The 25,655-nt window shown below is 46.9% G+C and overlaps 1 protein-coding gene across 20 annotated transcripts in view; it reads left to right on the top strand.

Annotated features, from left to right (window-relative positions):
* The window catches only part of NAV2 (neuron navigator 2), a 767,244-nt gene extending 744,863 nt beyond the window's left edge, over positions 1-22,381 (top strand). For 19 of the 20 annotated variants that reach the window (XM_015434980.4, XM_065528383.2, XM_074014039.1 and 16 more), the window contains 7 exons: positions 2,170-2,405; positions 4,511-4,665; positions 4,908-4,979; positions 6,774-6,970; positions 8,504-8,622; positions 15,308-15,511; positions 18,911-22,381. In XM_015434980.4, the coding sequence (XP_015290466.2) occupies positions 2,170-2,405; positions 4,511-4,665; positions 4,908-4,979; positions 6,774-6,970; positions 8,504-8,622; positions 15,308-15,511; positions 18,911-19,036 (1,109 nt within the window). In that variant the 3' untranslated portion in view covers positions 19,037-22,381. The remainder of the gene's footprint in view (positions 1-2,169; positions 2,406-4,510; positions 4,666-4,907; positions 4,980-6,773; positions 6,971-8,503; positions 8,623-15,307; positions 15,512-18,910) is intronic. The other variant, XM_065528389.1, reaches the window with a different exon arrangement.
* The last annotated feature ends 3,274 nt before the right edge of the window (positions 22,382-25,655 follow it).

Below are 25,655 nucleotides of genomic sequence, written 5' to 3'. Positions count from 1 at the left end.
TCATGGCCCTGGGCAATGCAGGAGCATACCTCAAGCACAGCTGGATCCAGGTGCTCAGACAGTGAATCAGGACAAGGCCTGCCTCAGCGTTGCCCGTCACGGCTGTGCTTATTTATTGAACTCTTTGCACGTGGTTGATGAAAGGGCCCCTCGTAGCCCAATTCCTTCTTCTAGCTTAGGAACCTGAAGGAAAGAGGGATTTGGGGAAAAATGTAACAGATAATTCCTAGGGATGACTCTGGCCCACTATAAGTCAAAGGCCCGTCACTGAATTGGTCATTGTGACTAGGGAGAGGATTTGTCCGAGCCTGCTCACAAGCCTGTCCCTTTGGGTGGATGGAGGAGCTGGATTGGTTCCACTTGAACCACCAGGAATGAGCTCCCCATGGGAAAGAAGAGTTCTACCATGAGGGGAAGCAGGAAGGAGTACCAGACACACTGGAACGATCGTCCTCAACAAGAACCCTTTCAGGAGAGCCTTTTATGTCCTGGGTTCAAATTGCATTTCATCACTCCTGCCAAGCGTGCCTTGTTCACTTGCTGGTTTTACAGGTGAGCATTACAAGGGACTGAGGGGTAAAGGGAATGGCCTATTGCTGAGACCAGGCCAAGCCTCTCTAGAAAGTAACAAGACCACTTGCCTCTATGGAGCGTGCCACCCCTCTGCAGACCCTGATCCGTCGCTGCTGCCAACACATCAAGTTTCAGCACCTCAAGGGATCAGCTCGGTTTATTTTTCAGTGATACCTGACTCTTCTCTTTCCTAAAGTACTTAAAACTTATGACTTCAAGGCACTAAAAACCACTCAAAGATTTGAGCTGAAAGAGTTGTCTCAGCTGCAGTGATTCACTTCAGTGGTACCAGGGGAAGGGGGTTCAACTTTGCATTTCCTGAAGTGAGCTCATCGGCAAAATAGTCACTCCCTGTGGGGTTTATGGCAGAAGACTGAAACAGAGCAGTATATATGTACAGAGAGGGTGTTCTAGTGGGTTTTTCCTGTGTTTATTAATATTAAATGTAGAGACCCTGCACTCCATACTTTGCATTGAGGTTTGAGCAAGTGTACGCTACATCAAGCTCAGTAGCAGGAAAATGTTAGACTTGTCCCTAGCAGATAAGGTATCTGGGGGCCTTTGTCATGTTCATTATGGAAGAGTCACTGCATTTAGGGGTTACGTGATTGCGGGAAGACTGGAAACAAACATATAGATGCTTTGGGGGTATCTGCTAGCAGTGACTGAGTATGTAGAAGGAATTTGCTATTACAAAACAGTAAATACTCTTCAGTTTACTTTTCATTAATTCTGCTGGTTTCTTGAGAGTGGCTTTTAAACAATGACCTGAGGTTCTGGACAGCCAACCTTGGATGGATCTTCTCTTAGAGACAGTATCCAAAAGATACCTCTTGTGAAGCCAACCACCTTGATTGATGACATTGTCCCAGATAGGAAAGGGAAAGGATAAGTTTCCACTTGATGTTGTTGAGGACCAAGAGTCCCAGCTAACAATATTTCAGGCTTTCAGGCTAGGTCTGCCAGTATTCACATTCCAGAATCAAATGATCCCGCCTTGCATTCTTCTTCCTTTTAAAAACAAAAGTGCTGTTGCCTTCATGGCACGTCTTAGTGTGGATAGCAGTGGTACCTGGCATGTGGGAGGGAGCAGGGTGAAGAGGCAACCTCAGGGTTGTGATAGACAGGACTCAGGTTTGGTTTGGGCAGATGCCATAGGTATAGTATACATAGCATATGTATAGTAAATATATATATATATGTATATATGTGTGTGTGTGTATAGTAGAGGTGTGCGTGTGTGTGTGTGTGTAGTAAGTATAGTAAATCCAGACAGGCAAAAAGAGCCCAGAGCCTTATGAATTCTGCAGAGGACAGATGGGGACTGAGAGCCCAAATGTTCAAGGTGAGTTTGAGTCTGGGAAGTTAGCCAAGACAGGAGACAGAAGCATGTGGCATTGATGAACAGGGAGGTGACTTCCTAGAGCAGCAGCACTTTGCTGTCAGCTTCCAGTGTCCCTGGGTGTGCAGGAATCTCAGGTGAGTAGACTGCCGAGGAAAGGAATAACCTCAGGTCTTGGCAGTCCCAGTTAGGCAAGCACAGAGAGCTACCTTTTCTACAGGACTTCAGACGCTTCCTGTCTCTCCCAAATGCAGGGCTCGCAGAAAACAGCCTGGACTCACTGGTGTTTGAGTCCTTGATTCCCAAGCCCATCCTGCAGCGCTACGTCTCCCTCCTGATAGAGCACCGTCGGATCATTCTCTCTGGCCCCAGCGGCACTGGGAAAACCTACCTGGCCAACCGGCTGTCTGAATATATGGTGCTTCGAGAGGGACGGGAGTTGACAGACGGGGTTATCGCCACTTTTAACGTGGACCATAAGTCCAGCAAGGTGAGGAGGTCATTCTGAGTCTGCTGTATTTTTAGGCCCTTTCGAAACTGATGATATCATCAGGCTAGTGTCTGATGGGAAAGCAACATTTCCTATCAGCTCTCCTTGGATGGTTTTAGAAAGCCCAGTGAAGGAGATCCAGAGGGGGCTAGCAGAAAGGAAGGCTCCACTCCGATCCTCCCAGTAGGAAGTTCCATCTGTGGTTAAGCCGATCGAGCTCATTTATGATGCTCAGTCCTGGTAGTTCTTTAATGTTATGCAAGATACATCTGTTGCAGTTTACCAAGAAGTTATCATGTGTGTACTGGGTGTTACTGATTTTCCAAAATAAAGTATGTTTGGAACAATAATGACACCATTAACAAAAATCACAATAATAAAAACAATAGAAGCCCACATTTATGGACTGCTTGCCCCATCGCCAGCAAACACCTTCTCGCAGCAATACCTTCAAGGGAGTAGTTGTCACCATCCCCATCTTGCAGAGAAGGAAACAGAGGCTTAAAGCAGATTGGTCCTGCGCCTAAAACCACTCAGATGGTACTAAGTGGTAGAACTGAAGCTCAAGTCAAAGTCTTGGACTCTAGAGCCCTGTGGTCAGCAAATAGGTTGGATCCTGCTTCACAGTGAGCAATGGAAACCAGTGTGAATGGAGCCCGACCTGGTCCCTGCTGAGAGTTGGAAAGTGCTTTCTCAGACCTGTTCATTCATGCATTAGTGAGCACTGATGGATAATTGACTCTAGCTGGCCCTGTGCAAAGGGGCCTGAGGATCAAAGGTGGATTGGAAATGACTCCTTGGCCTTAAGGATCACCTGGTATGCTTGAAGACACAGGTTCCTAGACCTCGCTTGATGGTCTATTTCCCTAGGTTGTAGATGGCTGCACCATCTACAAGCTCCCCAAGTAACTTGATGTAGGTGCAGGACAAGAGAGATGTACCCAGAGCCCTTCTGTTGAGAGCCTTTGTGTGAGTTAGGGAACTTCTCCTGGGACCAGTAAGTGAAGGCTCTGCAGGTATGGGGAGCCACGTGCCTGGGGCCCAGAGATCACGGTGAAGAGGGACTAAAAGAACCAGTCACTTTAAAAGGTGGGCTTTTTCTACTGCTAACAAGTCATATTTTGACTTAAAATGGAGGCCCAGGGTGGGTGGGTGCTGGTAGGAGAGGGAGAAGATGTTAGCCCCTGAGCAAGCAGGCTGGCATCTAAGACAGGCCAGTGTGGTGAAGATACTGACTGGAGCAGGAACCCAGGTCTGACCCATGCCCACTGCTTACCCACTGTGCACTCTCAGGCCAGGCACCCGATCGTACCATGCCTCAGCTTCTCCATCTGTAAAATGGAGGTAATCATACTACTCACTTCTAGGTTACTGTGGGACTACAGAAGTTCCGGTGTGTAAGGCTCTTAAAGCCCTGCCTGTCCCTAAGTGATGCCAGCTATCATGATGATGACAGTAATGGCAGGCAGCCATCGTAGGTTCTCTGCCAGCTCCTTACCTTGCCATTTCAGCCTTTTCCACAGATGCACCATTATTCTTCCTCTTCCATTTTTGACATGCATCCCTTACCCCAGGCATGCAGGGCTGTGTTCTAGTCCCTGCTAAGCCAATGCCCCACCCATTCGCCAAGGTTAAATCCAAAGCCTGCCCTTTCAGCAGGATTTCCCCAAGCCCGGTGCATGTAGACTCATCTCCCCTGTGCTGTGTGTTGTGTCTGCCACAGCACTACTCAGCCTGACTTAAGTGTGTGTCTGGCTCCTCTGCTGCTCTGATGTGTAGAGGGCTTCTGTGTATATAGCTCTCAGGCCACATACATACAGAGCACAGTGCTGTGCTTTTACCCCAGGCTCAAGGTTTTCAGTCACTGGGTGAATACTGACTGTAAGGCAGGACCCAGTCCTAACTCATCCCATGCCCACTCTGCATCCCCTGAGCACCAAGCCAATGCCCTGTAATAGGCAGACACCCGGAATGTGTTTACAGCGCAGCATCATGAAGGGCCTTTCTGCCTCCACTGGCCTGGGTGAGGCAAAGACCCTGAGCAGTGTGTCTTCACTGAGTACATTCACCAACTTGTTCTCCTTCGGCCTTCCTGGCCACCATAGGAATTGCGCCAGTACCTGTCCAACCTTGCTGACCAGTGCAACAGTGAGAACAATGCTGTGGACATGCCCCTCGTCATCATCCTGGACAACCTACACCACGTGAGCTCTCTGGGCGAGATCTTCAACGGGCTGCTCAACTGCAAGTACCACAAATGGTAAAGGCTGGTTCTGGACCTCATAGCCCCCGGGAGAGAGTGCTGCCACCTTATGGGGCACTGTGCACACAGGCGGCCCAGGGCCGGTGTGGGTGTGAAGCCGTGCACACACACAGGGTTGGGAGGGGGAGGCGGCTAGCTGTCCACCGGCCTAGAAGCACAGGGCCGCGGGCCTCTGTGACCACCTTGTTCTCTAGCTTGGCTTGACCTCACAGCTTTCTTTTCTTTTATTTTACCCACAGCCCTTACATAATTGGCACAATGAACCAGGCTACCTCTTCGACTCCCAACCTGCAGCTTCACCATAACTTCAGGTCAGTTTTCCCTTCCCTTGTCCAGTTACCCTATGGAATCACAAAGAGGGAAAGCAAGATGGCGCGAGTAGAGACGCCTGCGTTGAGTATGCGTTGTACGCTACTTAAGCATTTTTCTCAGCTTAATCCATTTAATTTTAACTTCAGCCTCAAGTAATTACATTTACCACTCTCCGTTTACAAATGGGGAAACTGAGGCCCAGAGACTTCAGTGACTTGGGTGAGGTCACACACTGGTCAGTGGCAGAGTGGAACTTGCACTCAAGTCTCTGCCTCTGAGTCCTGCTGTCACAGGGTCAAAGGGGCAGCTCTGGAAGGGACTGCAGGTGACCCTGCTGCCCTCTTGTTACCAGTGGCGTCTCTCTGTCCCAAGTGAACATGAGCAATGGCAGCTTTTACCTAAAACGTCCCCACCTAGCTGGGCCTGTGGGCCCTCGAGTCCCAGCTGCTGTGACTCCCTGCCAGCTTGTCTTCCCTGCCCCGCTGCCACAGCACCATGCTGGTGCTCTCTCACGGCCAGGGTGTGGGAGGGACTGTTCTCCTCGGTTGTGCTAGGTTGCATTACTGTCTGATTGACATCGCCAAACACCCCTTCCCCGTATAATGAATCTCAGTTGACTTCACCTCTCCTGCCTGGGTCCTTAGAGGTGGATGTGAAGCTGTCTCCTGGGCTGGGACCCCCGGCTCATTTCCACTGGCCATTCTGCAGGTATCTCTGAGGGAGATCTATTGAAAGTGGGTCTGAATGTAATTACTAGAGAAATGTTGACTCCTCCAGCACCCTGAGAGCATGGCTCACCTCTGCATTTAGGCTGACCTGGTCTTGTTCATGCTTTCCCCTAACTATCCCTGAAGTCCATCGTCCTCCTCTTCCCCCCATCACTGCCCCATCATCACCCAGCACACCATTGCCATCACCTAGTCAGTACGTCTGCTTGCAGCCTCCCCCCTGCACCCTGTAGCCAATCCTCTACACTGTGGCAGCCAGACCAGAGTGAGCATTCTAGAGTGCACATCTGACCATAGAACTCTCATGCTTAAAGTCCTTCAGTAACTCCAGCTCCCTATGGCCTGCAGAATGAAATCCAGACTCCGTGGGTTGGCAGGTCAAGTCTGAACTTCAGTCACACTAAACTTCTGGTAGTTTCTGCAAACACCCATGCTGTTTCCCATGCCTTTGCGAAAGCTGCAGCATCACCCCACTCCTGACCCTAACACCTGCTCCTGCCTTTCCTTATGTTGCTGCCCATTAACTGTCCAGTCTCAGCCCAGACATCCCCTCCTCTCAGGAGCCCTCCCTGATTCCCTTAGGCTTCATCATATTTCATTTCTCTCTTTGCCTGTCTGCCTCCTCCACCAGACTGTGAGCTCCTGGGGACCAGGACTGTGTCTTAGTCACAGTGATAGTTCCATAGCATAGCACAGAGTTCCACACCAAGCACAAGAGGCAGTTTATCTCAGTGGGTACAGCCTAGCCGCTGGAGCCAGGCTTCTTGGTTCCCATCTTAGCTCTTCAATTAACTAGCTGTTTGATCCTGGAAAAGTTACATGACCTGTCTGTTCCTTAGCATTTCTGTCTGTAAAATGGAGGTGGTGATAATATCTATGTTAGAGGGTTGCTATGAGGAACTGTGAGTTAATACATAGTTACAATGTTTAGAACTGTTCGGTGCATCGCTAATCCAATTTGTTGCATTAGCATATACACCTTCTGTTTCTAACATGCTTTGGTTCCTGAGGTCAGCCATCATTTGGATCACTATCATCTTGAAAAGTGTTTCTGACTTCCTCCAGATGGGTGCTTTGTGCCAACCACACGGAGCCTGTGAAGGGTTTCCTTGGCCGGTTCCTGAGGAGGAAGCTCATGGAAACAGAGATCAGTGGGCGGGTGCGCAATATGGAGCTGGTAAAAATCATCGACTGGATTCCCAAGGTCTGGCATCACCTCAACCGCTTCCTGGAGGCTCACAGTTCCTCGGACGTCACCATCGGTGGGTGGGAGACTGGGTTGAGGGGGTGGGCTGGCATCCTCAGGTGCCCATTCTCTGGGCCCTGGCCAGGACAGCACTTTGCAGGCACAGTCAGCAGAAGCTGGACTGTCCATAAAGATAGAAAGGGGGCAGAAGGACAGTCACAGTCCAGGCAGACCCCAGATTGCTAGTGGTCTGCAGAAGAGAAATGTGTCCATCCTGGCCCGATGTAGAAACTGCTAGCTCACTAAAGAGCTCCCACCTCAAGGTTCCCCCAGGCTGAAGCTACCCTCAGGATTGGCTTTGCTTGAAAAATGAAGTTTTACCAGCATTTCTGAAAGCTGGACATTTAGAACAGAGAAAAAAAGATCACTAACCATCCCACCATCTTGACATAATTTTCATTATTCAAACTAAGATTTCTGTCCTTGTTCATATATACATATATATATATATGTTTACACTTTATGTAGTGGCAATCATAGCATACATATAACATGTTCCTTTTGGCCAAGCATGGTGGCTCCTGCCTGTTATCTCAGTACTTTGTGAGGCCAAGGCAGATGGATCATCTCAGGTTAAGAGTTCGAGACCAGCCTGGCCGACATGGTGAAACCGCGTCTCTACTCTAAAAATACAAAAAATTAGCTGGGTTTGGTGGCATGCACCTGTAATCCCAGCTACTCAAGAGGCTGAGGCAGGAGAATCGCGTGAACCCAGGAGGTGGAAGCTGCAGTGAGCCGAGATTGCACTGTTGCATTCCAGCCTGGGGAACAGAGCTAGACTCCAAAAAAAAAAAAAAAAAAAAATCCTTTTTCATTTAGCACTATCTCATGAGCATTCTCTGTTGCTACTCAGTTGTTGTTTTGTTTTTGTTTTTGTTTTTTGAGACAGAGTTTTGCTCTTGTTGCTCAGGCTGGAGTGCAATGGCGTGATCTCAGCTTACAGCAACCTCCGCCTCCCAGGTTCAAGCAATTCTCCTGCCTCAGCCTCCCGAGTAGCTGGGATTACAGGTGCCTGCCACCACACCCGGCTAATTTTTTTGTATTTTTTAGTAGAGAAGGGGTTTCTTCATGTTGGCTAGGCTGGTCTCGAACTTCTGACCTCAGGTGATCCACCAGCCTCAGCCTCCCAAAGTGCTGGGATTACAGGCATGAGCCACCATGCCCAGCCAATTACTCAGTTTTTAAAATTATTTTTAAAGGCTACAAAATGATCAAATGCAGATGTACCCTCATTTGCTTAACTGTTTCTGTTCTTTTGGACTTGTAGTCATGGGCTTCTATTTTTAAAAATCAAGATTAGTAATGCCACAGTGAGCATCTTCCCCATCAAGCCTTTCCTGGAGGAGGGAGACCCCCAGGTGGAATCAGGGATCACAGTGTCCTTCTCTGTGCCCACCATCCAGGGCTAGTGTGTCTGTGTACAGGCCTCAGCCCTGCCGTCAGAATGTCCAGGGTCCCTCCTGTGAAGGGTGCTCGGACCATGGCTTCACCTGATGCCCCGTCACCCACGCCCATTTGAGTGCTAATGTATTTTCACTGTGGTCTCTAGGCCCCCGGCTCTTCCTGTCATGCCCCATCGATGTGGACGGCTCGAGAGTGTGGTTCACCGACTTGTGGAACTACTCCATTATCCCCTATCTCCTGGAAGCTGTCAGAGAAGGACTCCAGGTGAGAAGACACCCCTGCTGGCTTCCTCGAAGCTGAAGGGGACTGTTCTGGTGACCAGATGAGTTGTCTTTATCTCCTCCTCCAGGAATCTGACTAACATGGGGTGACAACCCCTCGCCTGGGAAGTCATCAGTCTAGCACAGTGTAAGGACACCTGGCTGCAAGTCCTGGCTCTGCCACCCATTAGCGCTGTGACCCCAGGCCAGCTGGTTAGCCTGTCTGTGCCTCAGAGCCCTCATTGATATTCTGCCACCAAGAGTTTGTTGCAAGGATGAAACAAAAGTGCATCGTGAGTGCATGAGAAGTAGAACCATATACATGTGTAGTGCTGCACAGTTTGCAAAATATTCTCCTATCTGCCTTTTGGGTTAAGCCTTGGATTAGTCGTGGAACTTGGACAGAAATTTGGTTTTTTACTCCATTTTTAAGAGAAAAAAATGAGGCTCAAAGAGAATAAATGATGTGCTTAAGGTTACAAAAGGGAAACTTGAAAGGTCTGTGATTTGAATCCATGCCTTCTGGATCAAATTCCAGGTTCTTAGCCCTGAGGCTGGTGGCACTCTTTCCCTGACATCAGCACCCCTACCCTCTTAGGTAACTTCGGGGCCCGTAAGGCTGCCAGTTCCTCCTGCCTGGCAGCAGTTGGAAGGCACAAATTCTTTTTTTTTTTTTTTTTTTTTTAGACAGAGCCTTGTTCTGTCACCCAGACTGGAGTACAGTGGCACAGTCTCAGCTCACTGCAACCTCCACCTCCTGGGTTCAAGCAGTTCTCATACCTCAGCCTCCCAAGTAGCTGGGATTACAGGCATGTGCTACCAGCCCGGAAAGCACAAATTCTTACTTCTCACTTAACCCAGGGTTTAAATGGAAGCTTACCATTAATTTGGAACTTGGGATAGTTTTATTGTTGAGCCTGGAGGCAGCTCAACAAGGCTGCCTAAGAAGTTCTGTAGGCTTTTAATACTCGCAGTGCATAATTAGCAGACATCACGTGTGGCTGAATAATCCAGAAACCAGTTTGGTAGCCAGGTTTCCAAGAGCTTCTTTGTTTCCTTGGTACTGTACAATGGGAGACACCAGATGCTATCGTAGGCCTGTGGAGGGCTCAGGGACCGGTGTGCACCCGCAGGCACGTGGGTGACAAATGCAAGTTAATGGCTGCAGTCAGTGTTTGTCATTTCTCTATATTGGGCTGAACTGAGAAATATTGAACTATTTTCTGTCTATGATTAATAGCAGCAATGATGGTCTTCAGAGGCATTCGGGACAAAGGGAGCTTGAAAAGGAAAATATTTTGCCTCTTGTGATGCATTTCATTAAACTGGAGCATACGCGTTGCAAATTCAAGTCAGCATATTTAATACAAGTGTATTGTGAAAGCAGGAAAAAAGCAAGAAATTAGGCAACCTTTGGCCAGCCCCAAATCATTAGTTAACAGTGCTCTGTCAACTGTTGCTTTCATACAAGAAGGTATGAATGACTTTAGATCTTTGCAGTGGAATCTCCCTAGGTAGGTAAAGTCACTGGCCTGGATTAAATTGACCACAATTTAGTCCTGAATCAAATAGTTTTGTTAGTACCACAGACCCAAACAACCACCCAGTCATTTCTACTTTGGGGCCAGTAGAAGCGTCTCCTACCTGCTGGATTCTTGCAGTCTGTCTCATTTCAGAGGCCTCTCTCCTCTGTTCTCATTGGTGGCTTCCAGGGAGTGTGATACGCCCAGCACCTCTGGGAAACCCAAGCTGCTTAAGAAAAGCAAAGAGAATTGCAGGCGGATGAGGTGGACTGTTTGCCCCTAATTCCACCTCACTTTCTCCCATGTGCTTCATCTTTGCTCTAAATATTGTCTTCTGGTATAGGAAGGGGAGTGAACCTCAGAGTCACTGGGAAGAACTCATGGGCTCTGCTGAATAAAGGCCTCCTCTGCCCTGGGAGGCATTAACCCGGAAGTAGGGAGCCTGTCTGTGCTCCAGCCTTGAGCTGCACTTGAGCAAGCTCCTCATTGGTTACCAGTGGATGGCGGTGCCAAGGCTCTGCCCCTTTGGACCAGAACCTAAAAGAAGGCTTTCTGGGCATGGCTGGAAAGGAACTCCCCTTCCCACCTAGGAGAGGTTGCTGATGGAGCTGATCATAGAGGAACATTAGGTGCCTTCCCAACATGAGAAAGTGAGGCCCCAGCAATCTGGGGCAGGAAGCAGAGACATGTTCCAATCTCAAGACTCACCAGTTCAGTGTGAGGCAGGAAAAGTCATCACTGCTTTGTGCTTTGAGGTCATTTGAAGGTTAGTCTTTCAAGAGTACAGAGCTGCAAAGGGAGGCGGCCAGAGTTTGCATCCCACTAAGTGGCTCAAAAGTGAGTCACTATGCCCCAAACCTGTGACCTCGCCATCCTTATGAACCCAGGAGACCATATAGACTCTGTGGATTCCTGGGGAAGCTTGCTGTGTTCTTCATGCCTCTGGTTTTGAAGGAACGTTTGGTGATGTTTTTTTGAGGGCCTGCTACTTGCCAGGCACTATTAGGGGCCTGACGTGCATGATCTCATTTAGTTCTGACAGCCCAGTGAGTCTCTTACAGATGAGGAAACTGAGGCTCACGGACGTTCTTGCCCGTTACCAAGTCCCCTCAGTGGGGTATGATGGAGGGAGCGTTGGTGCCCAGGACTAGCTGACCCCTGGCTACTTCTGTTATTTTCAGCTATCCTGAGGACCCCCATCACTCCACTGAAAAGCCTCAGGTGGCTTGGGGAACCAAATACTGAATTTTATAGAGTGGAGTTCCCCTTATTATTTCATTTGACAAAAGGATTCCTTTATTTTTTAAAAATTAAAATTCCATACTCTCCTTTGTGTTACTTTGAGTACACGCCTACTCTAGGGTCACCTGCCCCTCGCCTAACCCGGGTGAGTGGCCATGAAGTGAGCATGTTGCAGTTCAGAGTGAGTAATCCCTTGGCCCAGGTTCTAGTCTGAGAAGAGGTAGAGTCCCTCGAAGGGGTTCTGACAGGGCTGCCGCGCACCAGGAGCTGGGATGCAGGGCTGCCCATGGTAGTATGGATTTGGTGGGAACATAAGGAGACCTGCTGTCTTCAAGGGATGAGGATGACTTCCAGGCAGCCCCTCCCACAGGAACACCCGTGCCAGGAGGAGACATGATATCGCCCTCTAGTGAGCATAAGGTAGCACTGCAAGGGTGTGTATGTGCAGATGCACTTGTGGAACTCCTTGGAGGAGCTTCCTGAATGTGCAGCTGATGCATTCTTCTGTGATGTGCACACGCTCCCAGGAGCCCCCTGCATCCCACAGTCAGAGGGCTCACAGTGGCCCAGGTTTTCGTTTTCAACGTCTCAGCTCCCTGTTGTCCTGCTTCCATTTTTCCTGACCCAGTAGGGATGCCAGATTTCTTCCCCTGCCTTAGGGAAAGTGAATGTCCTCCCCTCTGTGTCTGTCTGTCCAACTGTCTCTGCTGCTACCCTCAGGGCCTGCAGTGGAGCTGAGGAGCTTTATGATGTTTCCATTGCTTGCCATGGTTCTTACCCAGCCATTCATCACCCAGACTTGAACATGTCCAGTGACAAGTGAGGAGGCTTGTAAAAATATTTTCTGTTCTTGCAGATGATGTTAGCGTGAACCTAATGTGCATTTGTCTTATGACTCAGTCCTCAGCCCTGCTTCCCTTTGGAGCTGTCATTGGAAACACTTGCCAAAGTGTCTAAAGTCTACAGGGTAACTCAAAAGACCTCTCTGTGCCTAGGGCAGGTGTGGTTCCTGCAGGGAACAGGAACAGTGCAGGGTGAGTGCGGGGCCATTTATCAGATTATCCAGCCTCCTCTGAAACCCCAGACAGGTCTCCTGTCTCTTGGCCTTGGGTTCTCCATCTATAAATTGACAAGTTTGGACTAGAAGAGTGTTTTTTTCAGGCTGGTTTTTATGAAGCCCCCAATCTACTCAGTTGAGGACCAGAGATGAAGAGCAAATGTTTGAAAACCACAGTGCCAGGTAATCTCTGAGGACAGGTTCAGCTCCAGGAGTTCTAGCCTCTGTGATTCTGCAGCCCTGAGCATGTCCTCATCCAGGCTGTAGGGTGGAGACAGAAGCAGTAGCCATCATAAAAGCAGTAGCTGTGAGGGTTTGGTTCAGCCTCATGTGAGGTCTGGCTTGGGAAATGCAGCCCAGTTTCCACAGGGAAAGACCTCAGAGGGAGAAACTTCTCAAAACTGCACAAATGGTTCTAGTCTGGAGCAGCCTTCTTCTGCTCCAAATATCCCACTTTTGTGTTCTCTTCTGCCCTGAGACACATGCCCACGTACACACAAATGCATGCCCCTCACACGATTCCTTCCTGCTCACGCAATAATTGCCTTGCAAATGCCAGAGTGAGTTCCTAGGCCTGAGACTCACTCCTGCTAAGGAAGACTTAGCAACAGACTGGGCCAGAACATGGGACGGGAGGAGTGCTGGTGTCTGGGAAGGCAATGAGTCATAGGAGGCCACGTGACTTAAGCAGAGGGGGTGATATCCACAAATGCAGAGAGATGGGCCCGTCTGAGAAGCGGCTGGATGGCCAGCTTCCCTGACAGAAATCATACCTAGAGGTCCCAGTTGGCACAGACGGTCACGGGAGCATGGGCACCGCTAGCGGGGACAATGAGCCAGCAGGCTGGTACACTGATATCTGGCCAACAGCCTGCTCCGCGTCTCCCTGCTCTGGGTCTGGCTGAGTCACGTGGCTCTGACTGATAGAGTTGTTCCAGGTGGTGTCAGTCAGGAGGGGTGGAGAGGAAAAAGGCCTGGCAAAGGAAGTTGAAGTTCTAGGTTCAAATCGGGCCCTACCCGACAACCTTTCTCAGCGGGCTCTGCTCTTTGGGCCTTGATTGGCCCATCTGGTAAATGAGGGGGTGGGGCTAGGTGGCCCCAGCTCCTTCCCCTTGGAAAGAAGTGGTTTTGTTGGTTCAGAGCTCAGCTTTGCACTGTTGTCAGCACCTTGCTCTCCGTACCCTCTCCACTGCAGGATTCCCGGGAGGGCAGGGGGAGCAGACAGCCAGCCAGCCATGGCCACCCTAGAGACACACTACAGCCGTGGTGGCCCACAGGACTCTTTAGTTTCTGTGCCTCAAGGACCCCTGCAGAGTCCTCTTTGCAGAACTACAGGCGACACTGCCCTGGCTGTGAGCGTGTCCTGCCACATGGACCAAGTGGGCCAAACTGGTGGGCCGTGGAATTGAACACACTTAGTTTCCAATTCTGGCTTCTCTCCTCCCTGGGCCTGTTTCCTCATCTGTAAATCACGGGCAGTAGTACTTCCTCTTGGAGTTGCCTGGTGGTTAAGCAAGGTATTTGTAAAGCATTTCTCACAGTACCTGGCACACAGTCAGCTGCAAGATGTGGTGGTATTAAAGGAGAAAGATACAAAGCCTATACCTAGCTGTGTAATATGCAGAGCCTCACATTGGGAAGGGGTCCAGTCTAGGTTTCTGTTCTTTAAGGAATGTATGTATTTCTTCAAATTGCTAGTAATGGTCACTAAAATGATTTTACCATTAGATAATTGAGGCTTAACAAAAGGAGCTTGGAGGCATGGTGTTGATCTTACTATAAAATTAAGTGATAATATAGTTTACTGTTTTAAGAGCCAATTAGCTATTATGGAATTTTGAGAAACACATGACAAGGGAGAAGTCCTCATAATTTCACTGCTTATGTGCAGCGTCTTTTAGCAATTTGCTGTTTTGAAAAGGAGCAGTGCTTCTATATAGGGGCTGTGAGAGTCAGACCCATTTCAAGAAATGGGGTTTTATTGAGCCAGGACCAGCCCAGCACAGTGGCTCACACCTATAATCCCAGACCTTTGGAAGACCAAGGCATGAGGATTGTCTGAGCCCAGAAGTTTGAGACCAGTCTGGGCAACAGAGAGAGATCCCATCTCTTTAAAAAAAAAAAAAAGTTTTAAAAATTAGCCAGACATGGTGGCACGCAAGCAGTCTCAGCTACTTGGGAGGCTGAGGCAGGAGGATCACTCGAGCCTGGGAGATTGAGGCCACAGGGAGAGTGATCATGCCACTGTGCTCCAGCCTGAGCAACATTGCACAACCTTGTCTCAATACAAAATAAAAATAAATATTGAGCCAGGGCCATTGTGACCTCTGCCTGCAGTGTTGATGCCCAGCACCCAAGGTATGTAGGTGGTATTCTTTGGGTAGATGCACCTAGTGGAGTACTAGAGCTGGCTCTTAAAAGCTGGTAGCACCTCTTTCCAACTCCACATCCAGTGACATCATGTCAGTGATTTGAAATCAGTCATGGTGGGATTGTACCATGGAAGTCAGCAAATGCTTCAAATCAGGTCATTGTTTTTCCCCCAGAGCCAGTTTTCCAAATTGGATTACCAAGGCTCAGAGTTTAGGGTCACACGGTGAGTCAGTGGCAGAGCTGAAACATGAACCCAGATCGCCCTGACTCCAAAGCCTGTGCTCTAGACCACTGGGTCATGCTACCTTCAGCCTTAGCACCTCGAGCCATCTGCATCTTGGATGACTTCCTGAGGATGGAATTCTAGAAGTGGAATTACTCCATCAGGGAAGGCATGATGCTGGGTTTGGGGAGTTTTTCAGAAAGCTGCAAAACTGGGGCTCCAAGAGAGATCTCGGCCACTTCCAGACTGTTCCTTCTTTGCCTGTTTTCAGCTCTATGGAAGGCGTGCCCCCTGGGAGGATCCTGCCAAGTGGGTGATGGACACATATCCATGGGCAGCCAGCCCGCAACAACATGAGTGGCCTCCCCTGTTGCAGTTACGGCCTGAGGATGTCGGCTTCGATGGCTACTCCATGCCTCGGGAAGGATCGACAAGCAAGCAGGTGCCCCCCAGTGATGCTGAAGGCGATCCGCTGGTGAGTCCTCAGCTGCCAGAACAGTTCAGCATTCGTTGAGCACTGACTGTGTGTTGGGTATGATGCAGGGCCTCTGGAAATACAAAGGTGACTAAACCCAGCCTTGCTTTGGAAGGCTGGACTCAAATGACTGGGCCATTTGAAAAATGACCCCAAGATTAGGGCCATTTTTGCCAATATTTTCTTCCATGATTTGTGTTTATCCCTAAAGACTTTTCCTCTAAAATTTTTTCTGGTTCTAGATAAAAGGTTAAGAATTGATTTTTTCCCCTTAAATGTTCTTATACCTACTGTCTCTGTACAACTCTTTGCCCTCTGATTTGGGATGCCACCTCTATTACCTACTATCCTATTACTTTGATCTCTCCTACCAATAACAGAGCAGGGGAAGAGATTGCTGAGGACCAGAAGCCCAAGGCAAATGATCAGGAGAGTAGACAGGGAGAGGTCTGAGGGCAGGAGGGACTCACAGAGGGGAGGGGGCCTGAATATGAGTCCCATGGTCATTGCGATAAGCTCAGTCTTTAACACTGTTTAAGCTTCTTATTTATCTGGCTGTTGCTAAAACAACAAAGGCCCTTTAAGAAGCACCCAGGCTGGAGTGGCTCACGCCTGTAGTCCAAGCACTTTGGGAGGCCGAGGCAGGCAGATCACGAGGTTGGGAGATCAAGACCATCCTGGCTAACACAGTGAAACCCTGTCTGTACTAAAAATACAAAAAAATTAGCCAGGCATGGTGGCGTGCACCTGTAGTCCCAGCTACTTGGGAGGCTGAGGCAGGAGAATGGCGTGAATCTGGGAGGTGAGCTTGCAGTGAGCCGAGATTGTGCCACTGTACTCCAGCCTGGGCGACAGAGTGAGACACTGTCTCAACAACAGCAACAACAACAACAACGAAGCACCGGGCTGGGTGCAGTGACTCATGCCTGTAGTCCCAGTGCTTTTGGTGGCTGAGTTGGGTGGATTGCTTGAGCTCATGAGCTCGAAAACAGCCTGGGCAACGTAACAAAACCTCTTCTCTACAAAAAATACAAAAATTAACTGGGCGTGGTGGCACACGCCTATAGTCCCAGCTACTCAGGAGACTGAGGTGGGAGGAGGGCTTGAGCCCGGGAGGCAGAGTTTGCAGTGAGCCAAGATAGTGCCACTGCACTCCAACCTGGTTGATAGAACCAGACCTTGTCTCAGACAAACAAACAAACAAACAAAAGAAACACCTGGGCCAATCACAGTAGCATTTCTAATTAATTGTAGTACTCTACCAATATAAGACCCATGCAAAGTCATACTGCTAAATTAGACCTAACAAGTCAAAAGCCCATTAAAATACAGAGGAAGCAAATATACCAAAACTTCCCATGGTTAAAGGACGATTATCATGCCTTAAATTTAGGCCCAAGCTTTCTTGGCAGGCATAGCTAAAAGAAAACATAACAGAGGATATTATTTGCATTACCTAAAAGAAAATATAAGACATGTAGCAGGATTAAAAGACAACTGATTTACTGTTCTATTCCTAGCAGCTAATTAAGTCCCTAGATGATGATAATAATAATAATAATAATAGGCAATTCAGGTTGTCTGCCATCCTGCTGTTTGGTGGGATGTAGCTGTGGTTCTGTTGAAGATTTTAGTGGGAACTGTATTTTTTAAGGATTTATTATTTGTATTGCCATGTACAACCTAGTTTGCAATATTTATAACAGTAGTCTTACAAAGGAAAGAGGCATACTTTAAACAGCCATTTGCAATGTTAACCATTGCCGAAAGCCAAGGTCATGGAGGTATTTTTGCGGAAGCAAACTCATGAGGTCTTAACTTACATAGAAAATATAATTTAGTATATCTAGAGGAAAGAATGGCCAGCCCATCCCTAAACAATCTTTTCTGAGCCAGTAACATTTGTATCACTGGTTGGACACAGAAGGTGTGTAGGTAAGACTCAGGATTCTTGGAAGAATTCTCCTTCCAACCCCAGGCCCCCAGAAGTGAGCTGTACCAGTCCAGTCACTTCTATTATCAAGTTAGATATTTGATATTTGTCCCAGTTCTCTTTCTGCCCAGGGCCATGTGTCTCTATTATCATAGCTCTCTTATGTGTTAATCCTTCTCACTCACGAGACTGAGACCTTCATGAGAACAGGATTTATTTGTTTTTGTTCCAGAACCATATACTGTGGACATATTGGGAGTGTTTAATGAGTGAATAAGTAATCCCAGTTGCCAAGGATTGTCCATTATACTTCAGCTCTGCCTCTTCCCTGGTTATGGCTGTGCAGATGGACACCAGGTGATGGTGCTTCTGCAGCCTGGCACATCTGGGTAGACTCTGCAAAGCATCCCGAGGGGCAGCTGGATTGTACACCCAGCTGCACCGCATCTTGGCCTTAGCTCAGGCCCCATATTCCTGACTTACTTGCTATATAAAATATACAATACATACACACAATTTACAGTTATAAATAAAAGTAGCCTTTATTCCCTCTCCCCACTCCCAAACAAGTGACCCGTAAAACGTAAACAAGGGCAGATTCAAGAATGCTGTCGCTAAACTCTTTTCTTTAAGTTACATGGTGATGACAACAGATGACATTTATTAAGCACTTACTATATGCCAGGCCATCCCCTCTTCTAAGGGTTTAATACACATTATATCATTTTATTGCCTACTTCAACCCTATGAGAAGTGTTGCCATTCTCCCCATTCCATAGATGACGAACTGGTGGCTCAGATACCTTAGGTAACTTGCCCAGAGATTCCTGAACCACAAGCGAAGGCTCTTTGCACTCGGATGCTTTGCTTGTAACTGGCACTTCCCCTCACCTCCCTGCCAAGGCTTCCACAGGAGCTGGAGCACAGTTGGCTCCAGTCTGACCTGGCCAGAGCAAGGAAAAGAGACGGGTTTGATGCCTGTCAAAGCGGGAGGGGGTCCGTGTCCTTCAGATGTTGGTGACGCTGACGCCAAGTTCCAGGAGCCGGGACGCTCAGCCACACCTTCATCCAGGCCGAGGGCTATGCCTGAAAGGTGTGCCCCTCCTAAATAAAAAATAAATATAATATGTATAGAGAGCATCATTTTGTTTTTCAGTGCTCTACATATATTAACTCAATCCACTCCATAACGTTATAGGGCAGGTACTATTATTATTCACATTTGACCAGTAAAGAAACAAGTATGAAGAGGTTAAGTAACGTGTTCAAAGTCATGCAGCTAGTAATTGGTGAAGTTGGGATTTGAACCCTGGAAGCCTGGCCCAAAGTCCATGTTTTTGTCCACTGCCTCCACTGTGGGCTGTTATCCCAGGTGAGTCTGGAGGAGGTGGCATGACCTTCTAGGGGTCCAGGGTGGGCAGCCAACTAGACAGAAAGCAGCTCATGCTTCCCCACTCTTCCCCTAGATGAACATGCTGATGAGGCTGCAGGAGGCAGCCAACTACTCCAGCCCCCAGAGCTATGACAGCGACTCCAACAGTAACAGCCATCACGATGACATCTTGGACTCCTCTTTGGAGTCCACTCTGTGACAGGGGCCCGGAGCCCAGCGCCCTCCTCTTCTCCTCGCCCCGTTCCACCTGCATCCCCAACATCATCCTGAAGTTGACTTCCTGAGCCAGCCCCCAGCCGCAGCCCTGAAGCTGCGGGAACACCGAGACCCCTCATCCTTCAGCCTCGACCTGGGTGCAGGCATCCTGGGCCAGCTGCCTGCGGACCGCTTCCTTCCACAGCGAGAACTGCACTACCTTCGGTTGTACTTTAATTATTGTTTTGCCTTGTTGCTGTGACCTCCCTAAGACACTGAAGATACTTCTCGGGAAAGGATCATCGCCGTTGAAATGAAAAGAGAGACAAAAAAAAAAAAAAAAAAGTAGAACCCACATGAAGCTCTGAAACCAAACAGCATCCTGACATAAGCTTCCCAGGGACAGAAGAGACTGGAGCAAAGTTGGAAACACAGAGAAGCACGGCTTCCCCTCAGCGCAGACCCTCCAGACTGGGTTTCAGAGCCACACCACCCACCCTCCCACACAGTCGGCCACAGGGAGAACTGGTGCTAACCAGGGTGCTTGCTTTGGTCACGTTCAACGCACTACAGAGCTACGACACAGGGAAACCTTAGGAGAAAATAAACCATGCTTTCATGTTTTTTAAATGGTGCTTTCCTTACTCGAGAGGTATTTTGCCTGTTCCAATCCAACCACCCCATTCAGGTCCATCAGCCTCTGATTAATCCGTGAGAGAGTGAAGGAGTGAGAGTGTGAGCGAGTGGATGTGGCTGTCAGTGCAGAATGGCATGCGTCTGTTTCCTTCTGATATATGAATGAATCAGGTGGTGTTTTTTTTTTGTTTTTTTGTTTTTTCCTGCAAACACTGTGTATAGTGAGACTTGTTCTACTTTGGAGAACAGATTACCTTTTGAAAATGAGGTTGAGTTTCTTCCTTTCTGATGCATTGATTTTTGAAGATTTTTTTTCCCCCTTCCCCTCTTGGTCAGAATCAATCCTTTGGTGAAAGTAAGAACCGCAGGAGTTGAGTTTCGGTTTGGTCCTGCTCAGTTTTGGTTTTTAGTTGTCCATCCTCACAGTCCTACACACTCGCCTCCTCCTGCTAGGGCTGGGGTCATCTGTGTCCTTTAAAATGGATGAGGACCCAGTCCTCGACATGTGGGTGAGCCATGGACCTTGCCTTCCCTTCTCATCCTTGAGGGTTTAGAACACACATCAACACCTCCAGCGCCCCCGCCCCAGCTTCCAGTGGAGTGATGAGGTCACCCCGCAAAAGACTTGCACTTTCCTCAGAACCAACATGATGCAGCTCAACAAGGGTGAGTGTCACCCCCTCCCAGAAGCCCCGTCTGGACGAGCCTTGCCTGACCTCTTCGGTGCTGACCTTCCCAAAGTGATGCCTTACTGGTTTTGTACTAACTGTGTTCATTTTACATAAGTGTCGTGCCTGCCCGGGGTTTGTTTTTTTGTCATTGTTTCCCCCATTGAAACAAACAGGGCTAAAGAGTCATCTGTTCATTAGGAGAACTCAAGTTGCTGTGACTTTTCTCATCCGAAAGACTCATTCGTGTGGATGCGTGACCATGGGAAAAAGAAAAAAAAAAAGATCCATTTTTTAGGTTCTTATCAGTCTCCAGCTGACAACCCAACTGGACAGGGATCTGTCTGGTACAGGAGAAGGCAAAAGCTTCTACAATCTACATGACCTTGCTGATACTTGCTCTAATAGAAACCCAGTCTGCTGTGTCTTCAACATACTGGTATTTTCGTTACAAAGTATGATACATTTTTGAGTTGTTTGTTTCTGTTTTACAAAGAGAATGTTTATTGGACACCAGTGAAGGTGTCTCTGTTTTAATGATCAGGGTTTTTATTCCATCTTTTGCATTTCTATTTCTGAAGATTTGTCTCTTGGCATCTTTTTTTAGTTTCTTACCGTAAGAGTTTGACCCGAAACTGCTCACTTCGTATTGGATGACACTATGTTCTTCCTCTTTAAAAAGAAAAGGGGAATGTGTCCCACTAGTGAAAGGAAAACTTTTCAACACTGTCCCTGCTTTAATCTCAGCAAACCCAGACTATTCTGCTTAGCCTTCATTAGTCATCTGGGAATGAGTGTGTCTTGTTCTGTTTTTGTTTTTAATAAAACTTTCAAACCATATATTTAGCCTGTGACCAGGGGGGCCAAACCTTAAGATTTCTGGTAAACCTGAAGGGTGGCCCTCCTCAGACAATTTATCTCCCAGCAATGACCCTACACTCGCGTACTGTGAATTTGGGAGGAGGTAAAGTTGACTTCTCCTTGTGGGCAGTTTTCCAATCACCTTGTGAGTAGACACCTGCCAATATTGTTTAAAACCTTTTTTTAATATGACATCCTCCCTTGTCATTCTCTTCTCCCCTCTCCCACAGACTTCCCTCCCACTGGGTCCAGGTTCAGAACCAAGACTTCTGTACCTGGTGCTGCCTGATTGGTGAACATTGACTTCAAGTAGCATAGCCCTTGTGTGACTCACAACTCAGTGTCCTTCCTAAAGTTTCGGAAGCAGGGTTGTCTAATATGCACATTTCTTACTTTGGTCATATTTTTACTTTAGTGCCACTCACCTTTGACAAAGTGACTTTGTACTCATTTAGGGCTCTATTGGAAATGCTTCCATTTTGCCTTTTCTACAGTTAGGGCAATTTTGAAATGTATAAATTCTATGCAACATTTATGTTGAGTTACCAATGGAAGCCAAAAGTTCTCTTCCCAAACTGCCAAGAATGATACAGGCCATAAGTGAAATGGGAATACCTTTTAAGTTTCATTAGGGGTGGGGTGGGAGTGGGACAGGAACAAGACTTGCCTAGATCTTTGTTGTATCTTGGGGACTTTTACTTTGTTGTTTGATGCTTAAACTTCAAAATTCTCTGTATTCAAATTTGATTGTGGCGAATCTACTTCAAAAAGGAAAAATAATCCAACTTTGTGGATATTAAATGGAAGGTTTGCTGTTTTGATCTAGTTGTTTCCAGTGGAGCAGTTTATGAAATATGTTCTATAAGATGTACATTTTTTCATTGTAACATAGAAATTGTAAATAATTGATTAAAGTGCTGCATTTTGATGAATTTTTTCTAGCCATTTTTAAAGAGAAAACTAGGAATTGAGTATTTTGTGTACGGTATGTTTCCATCCTCCCTCCCCTTCCTCCTCCTCTCCTCTCTCTCTCCTCACCTATTTAATTTTCATTTGTCATGAGGTTTTTGGATTTGCCAATGATCTGCTGGACATCATGCCCCATGTCATAGAGAAGAAAGCTGATGATTGTACCAGTCTTAAATTATTCATGATTCAATAAAATTGATGCTTATTTATTCAGATTAGTGGTTTGGCTTGTCTGTGCTAGAGCAAGTCCTCATAAGAGTTTAATTTCATGCGAAGAGCAAGTCAGTCTTATCTGGATGCAGCAAATGCAGGGAAAACCCAAAACCTTTGCAAACCCGTCTTGGCTAATATGCCATCCATATCCCGACTCTTCTCAGTTTCTCAGGTCTTTTTGCCACTCCTGTGGAACTTGTTAGAACTGTAGAATTTCAGATCCTCTCAGACTTTATGAATCACCAGGGATCTGGTGGATCCTCAATTTCTAACAAACTCCTAGGCAATACCAGTGCTCTAGTGCCTGGACCACACATTGAGTGGCAAGCAACATCAGTGTCCAGCCAGCCCCCTAAGTCGACCCCTTGGCATGAAAAGGATTTTTTTTAATGTATTGAGTGCCTACTAATTTCCAAATGCTTTCCCAAATACTCAATATAATGCAAAATGATGCCAGAGAGGTATTCTTACTCCCATTTTACAAGTAAAAAAAACGGAAAATGATGTGCCAAGGAACCTATAGCCAAGAAGTGAGTTGAAGTTTCAGCCCCATCTTCTGACAGTCCTGCCTTGCCGGGCTGCCTTCTAATCTTGGGGGCCTCCTGCCACATCGCAGCTCACATCCATAACAGACATAGGCAGTGGGAGATGACCTTACATCTCAGCATTCACTTTAAATAGCAACAACAAAAAAGGCGCGGTTTGGAGTCCTGTGGGTTCGCAGTGAAATTGATCCCACATGGTTGGCTCAACTGCTCATGACATGAAGTGTCTCACTCTTAACATACAACAGTGGCCCAACCAGGGAGGAGGTAAAGAATCCAGATATTTAGCATAGGCAGTTTTAATCCCTGTCAAAAAAATAATACAGGAGGGGTAGTACAATGGTTTGACAACTAGATGTCCTGAATTCCAAAATTCCACGTCAAACATTCTATCCCATTGCTCCATGATATATTCTGAGGTTACCTAGGAAGTATGACCAGCATACATAAAGGGCATGGTGGACAGATGGCTTTTTAAAGAGAAGGGAAGAGCCAGGTGTGGTGGCGCACGCCTGTATTCCCAACACTGGGAGGCCAAGGCAGGTGGATTACCTGAGCCCAGGAGTTTGAGACCAGCCTGGGCAACATGGCGAAACCCCGTCTCTACAAAAAATACTAAAAATTAGCCGGCATGGTGGCACGTACCTGTAGTCCCAGCTACTCAGGAGGCCGAGGCACGAGAATCGCTTGAACCAAGGAGGCAGAGGTTGCAGTGAGCCAAGAATCACATCACTGTACTCCAGCCTGGGCAACAGAGCGAGACTCTGTCAAAAAAAAAGGCGGGGGGAAAGACAGGAACTGCATTTACGTACTCACTGGGTACCAGATATACAGAAAATTTCACTCTATCACATATAATTACAGCAACTCTAAGAGGTAGGTGTAATTATCTCTATTTTACAGGTAAGAATACTGAGGCTGAGTAATGTTAAATTAATACATAGTAGAAATGGAATTCTTGGTATATCTGATTCAAAACCCATGCCTTTTCTGCTATGCTAAGCTACACTCAGCTTAGGTTGGGCTTTGATGGAGGATTACACATCCCTTCTGCATTAGCTCTTTATTGCTTGTGTAACAAATTAACCCCAAATTTGGCAGCTTACAGCAGAACATTTTCTAACAGCTTCTGTGGATCAGGGGTTCAGGTATGTCTTGTTGAGTACTGTGCCTCAGGGTTTCCCACAGAGCTGTAGTCAACGTGTCTGAAATAAAATTTGCAAGGAAAAAAAATATTTAAAAGCAAGAACTACATAAAGCATCATATTTAACGGTAAGATGTTCAATGTTTTTCCTTGCAGATTAAGAAACAGATAAAGATGTTTCTTACTACCACTGAATATCGTGGTAGAGATCCTAGTCAATACAGAGAAACAAGAAAAATAAGTTATGAGGATTGGAAAAGGAAGAAATTCAACAGTCTTTATTCACAGGTAACACTTTGTACTTAGATTATGCAACAGAATTCACTGGTAAGTTATTAGAAATAATAAGATAACTAAGTTTTCAAAGTCAGTACACAAAAATCAGTTGAACATCTATATGCAGCCAGAAGTTTTAAATTTTTAAGAATGCCAATCTAGGCCGGGCGCGGTGGCTCAGGCCTGTAATCCCAGCACTTTGGGAGGCCAAGGTGGGTGGATCATGAGGTCAGGAGATCGAGACCATCCTGGCTAACACAGTGAAACCCCGTGTCTACTAAAAAATAGAAAAAATTAGCCAGGTGTGGTGGCGGGCACCTGTAGTCCCAGCTACTTGGGAGGCTGAGGCCGGAGAATGGCGTGAACCTGGGAAGCAGAGCTTGCAGTGAGCTGAGATCTCACCACTGCACTCAGCCTGGGTGACAGAGCAAGACTCCATCTCAAAAAAAAAAAAAAAAAAACCAATTTAAGAGTGAAAATATCAAATACCTCAGAATAAATGCAATATAAAGTGTTCAAGACTTCTATAAAGAAATCTATTAACCATTGTTGAGAGAAATTAAACCCCAAATAAAAGTAGGAAAATATTATGCTTATGCATTAGAATACATGTTGTGAACACATCAATCCCTGCAAGATGGACTATAGATCTGATGCAATCTCATTTAAAAGCTCAACAGGGTTTTTATCAAATTGACAAAATGATTCTAAAACTTACATGGAAATGCAACAGGTGAAGCACAGCCAATGAAGAAGAACAAGAAGAGACAAATTTTTCTACCAAAAATCAAGACTTATTATAAAGGTCGTTAAGACCTTATGGTATTGGTATAAGAATTGACAAATAGTTAAAAAGAACAGGATAGACATCCCTGAAGTAAACCCAACACACACTTGCTTTGCTATATGGAATCATGAATAATGTCTCAGAAGCAAAGAAAATGTGACAAAGAACACATGACAATGGGATCCACTGGTTTTTACTCCAAAGCTGAAGGTTGGACTGACCTCTTAAAGGTCAGGAAAGACATTTTGTGTTAGAGCACTGTCATCTAGGAAACAGTATAAATTTTCAACTGTCAGCCATTATTTGTTGTTTGTTGGTTTTTGTTTTTGAGATTGGGTCTTACTCTGTCACCCAGGCTTGAGTGCAGCGGCGTGATTATAGCTCACTGCAGCCTCCACCTCCTGGGCTCAATCGATCCTCCTGCCCCAGCCTCCTGAGTAGCTGGGACCACACTAAACCCAGCTTTTTTTTTTTTTTTTTTTTTTTTTTTTTTTTTTTTTTTTTGAGATGGAGTCTCACTCTG

This window comes from Macaca fascicularis, chromosome 14 (assembly GCF_037993035.2).
Source record: "Macaca fascicularis isolate 582-1 chromosome 14, T2T-MFA8v1.1".
Classification (NCBI taxonomy): domain Eukaryota; kingdom Metazoa; phylum Chordata; class Mammalia; order Primates; family Cercopithecidae; genus Macaca; species Macaca fascicularis.
Note: the sequence above shows the minus strand (reverse complement) of the source record. Positions and strands in the feature narration are given on the sequence as shown.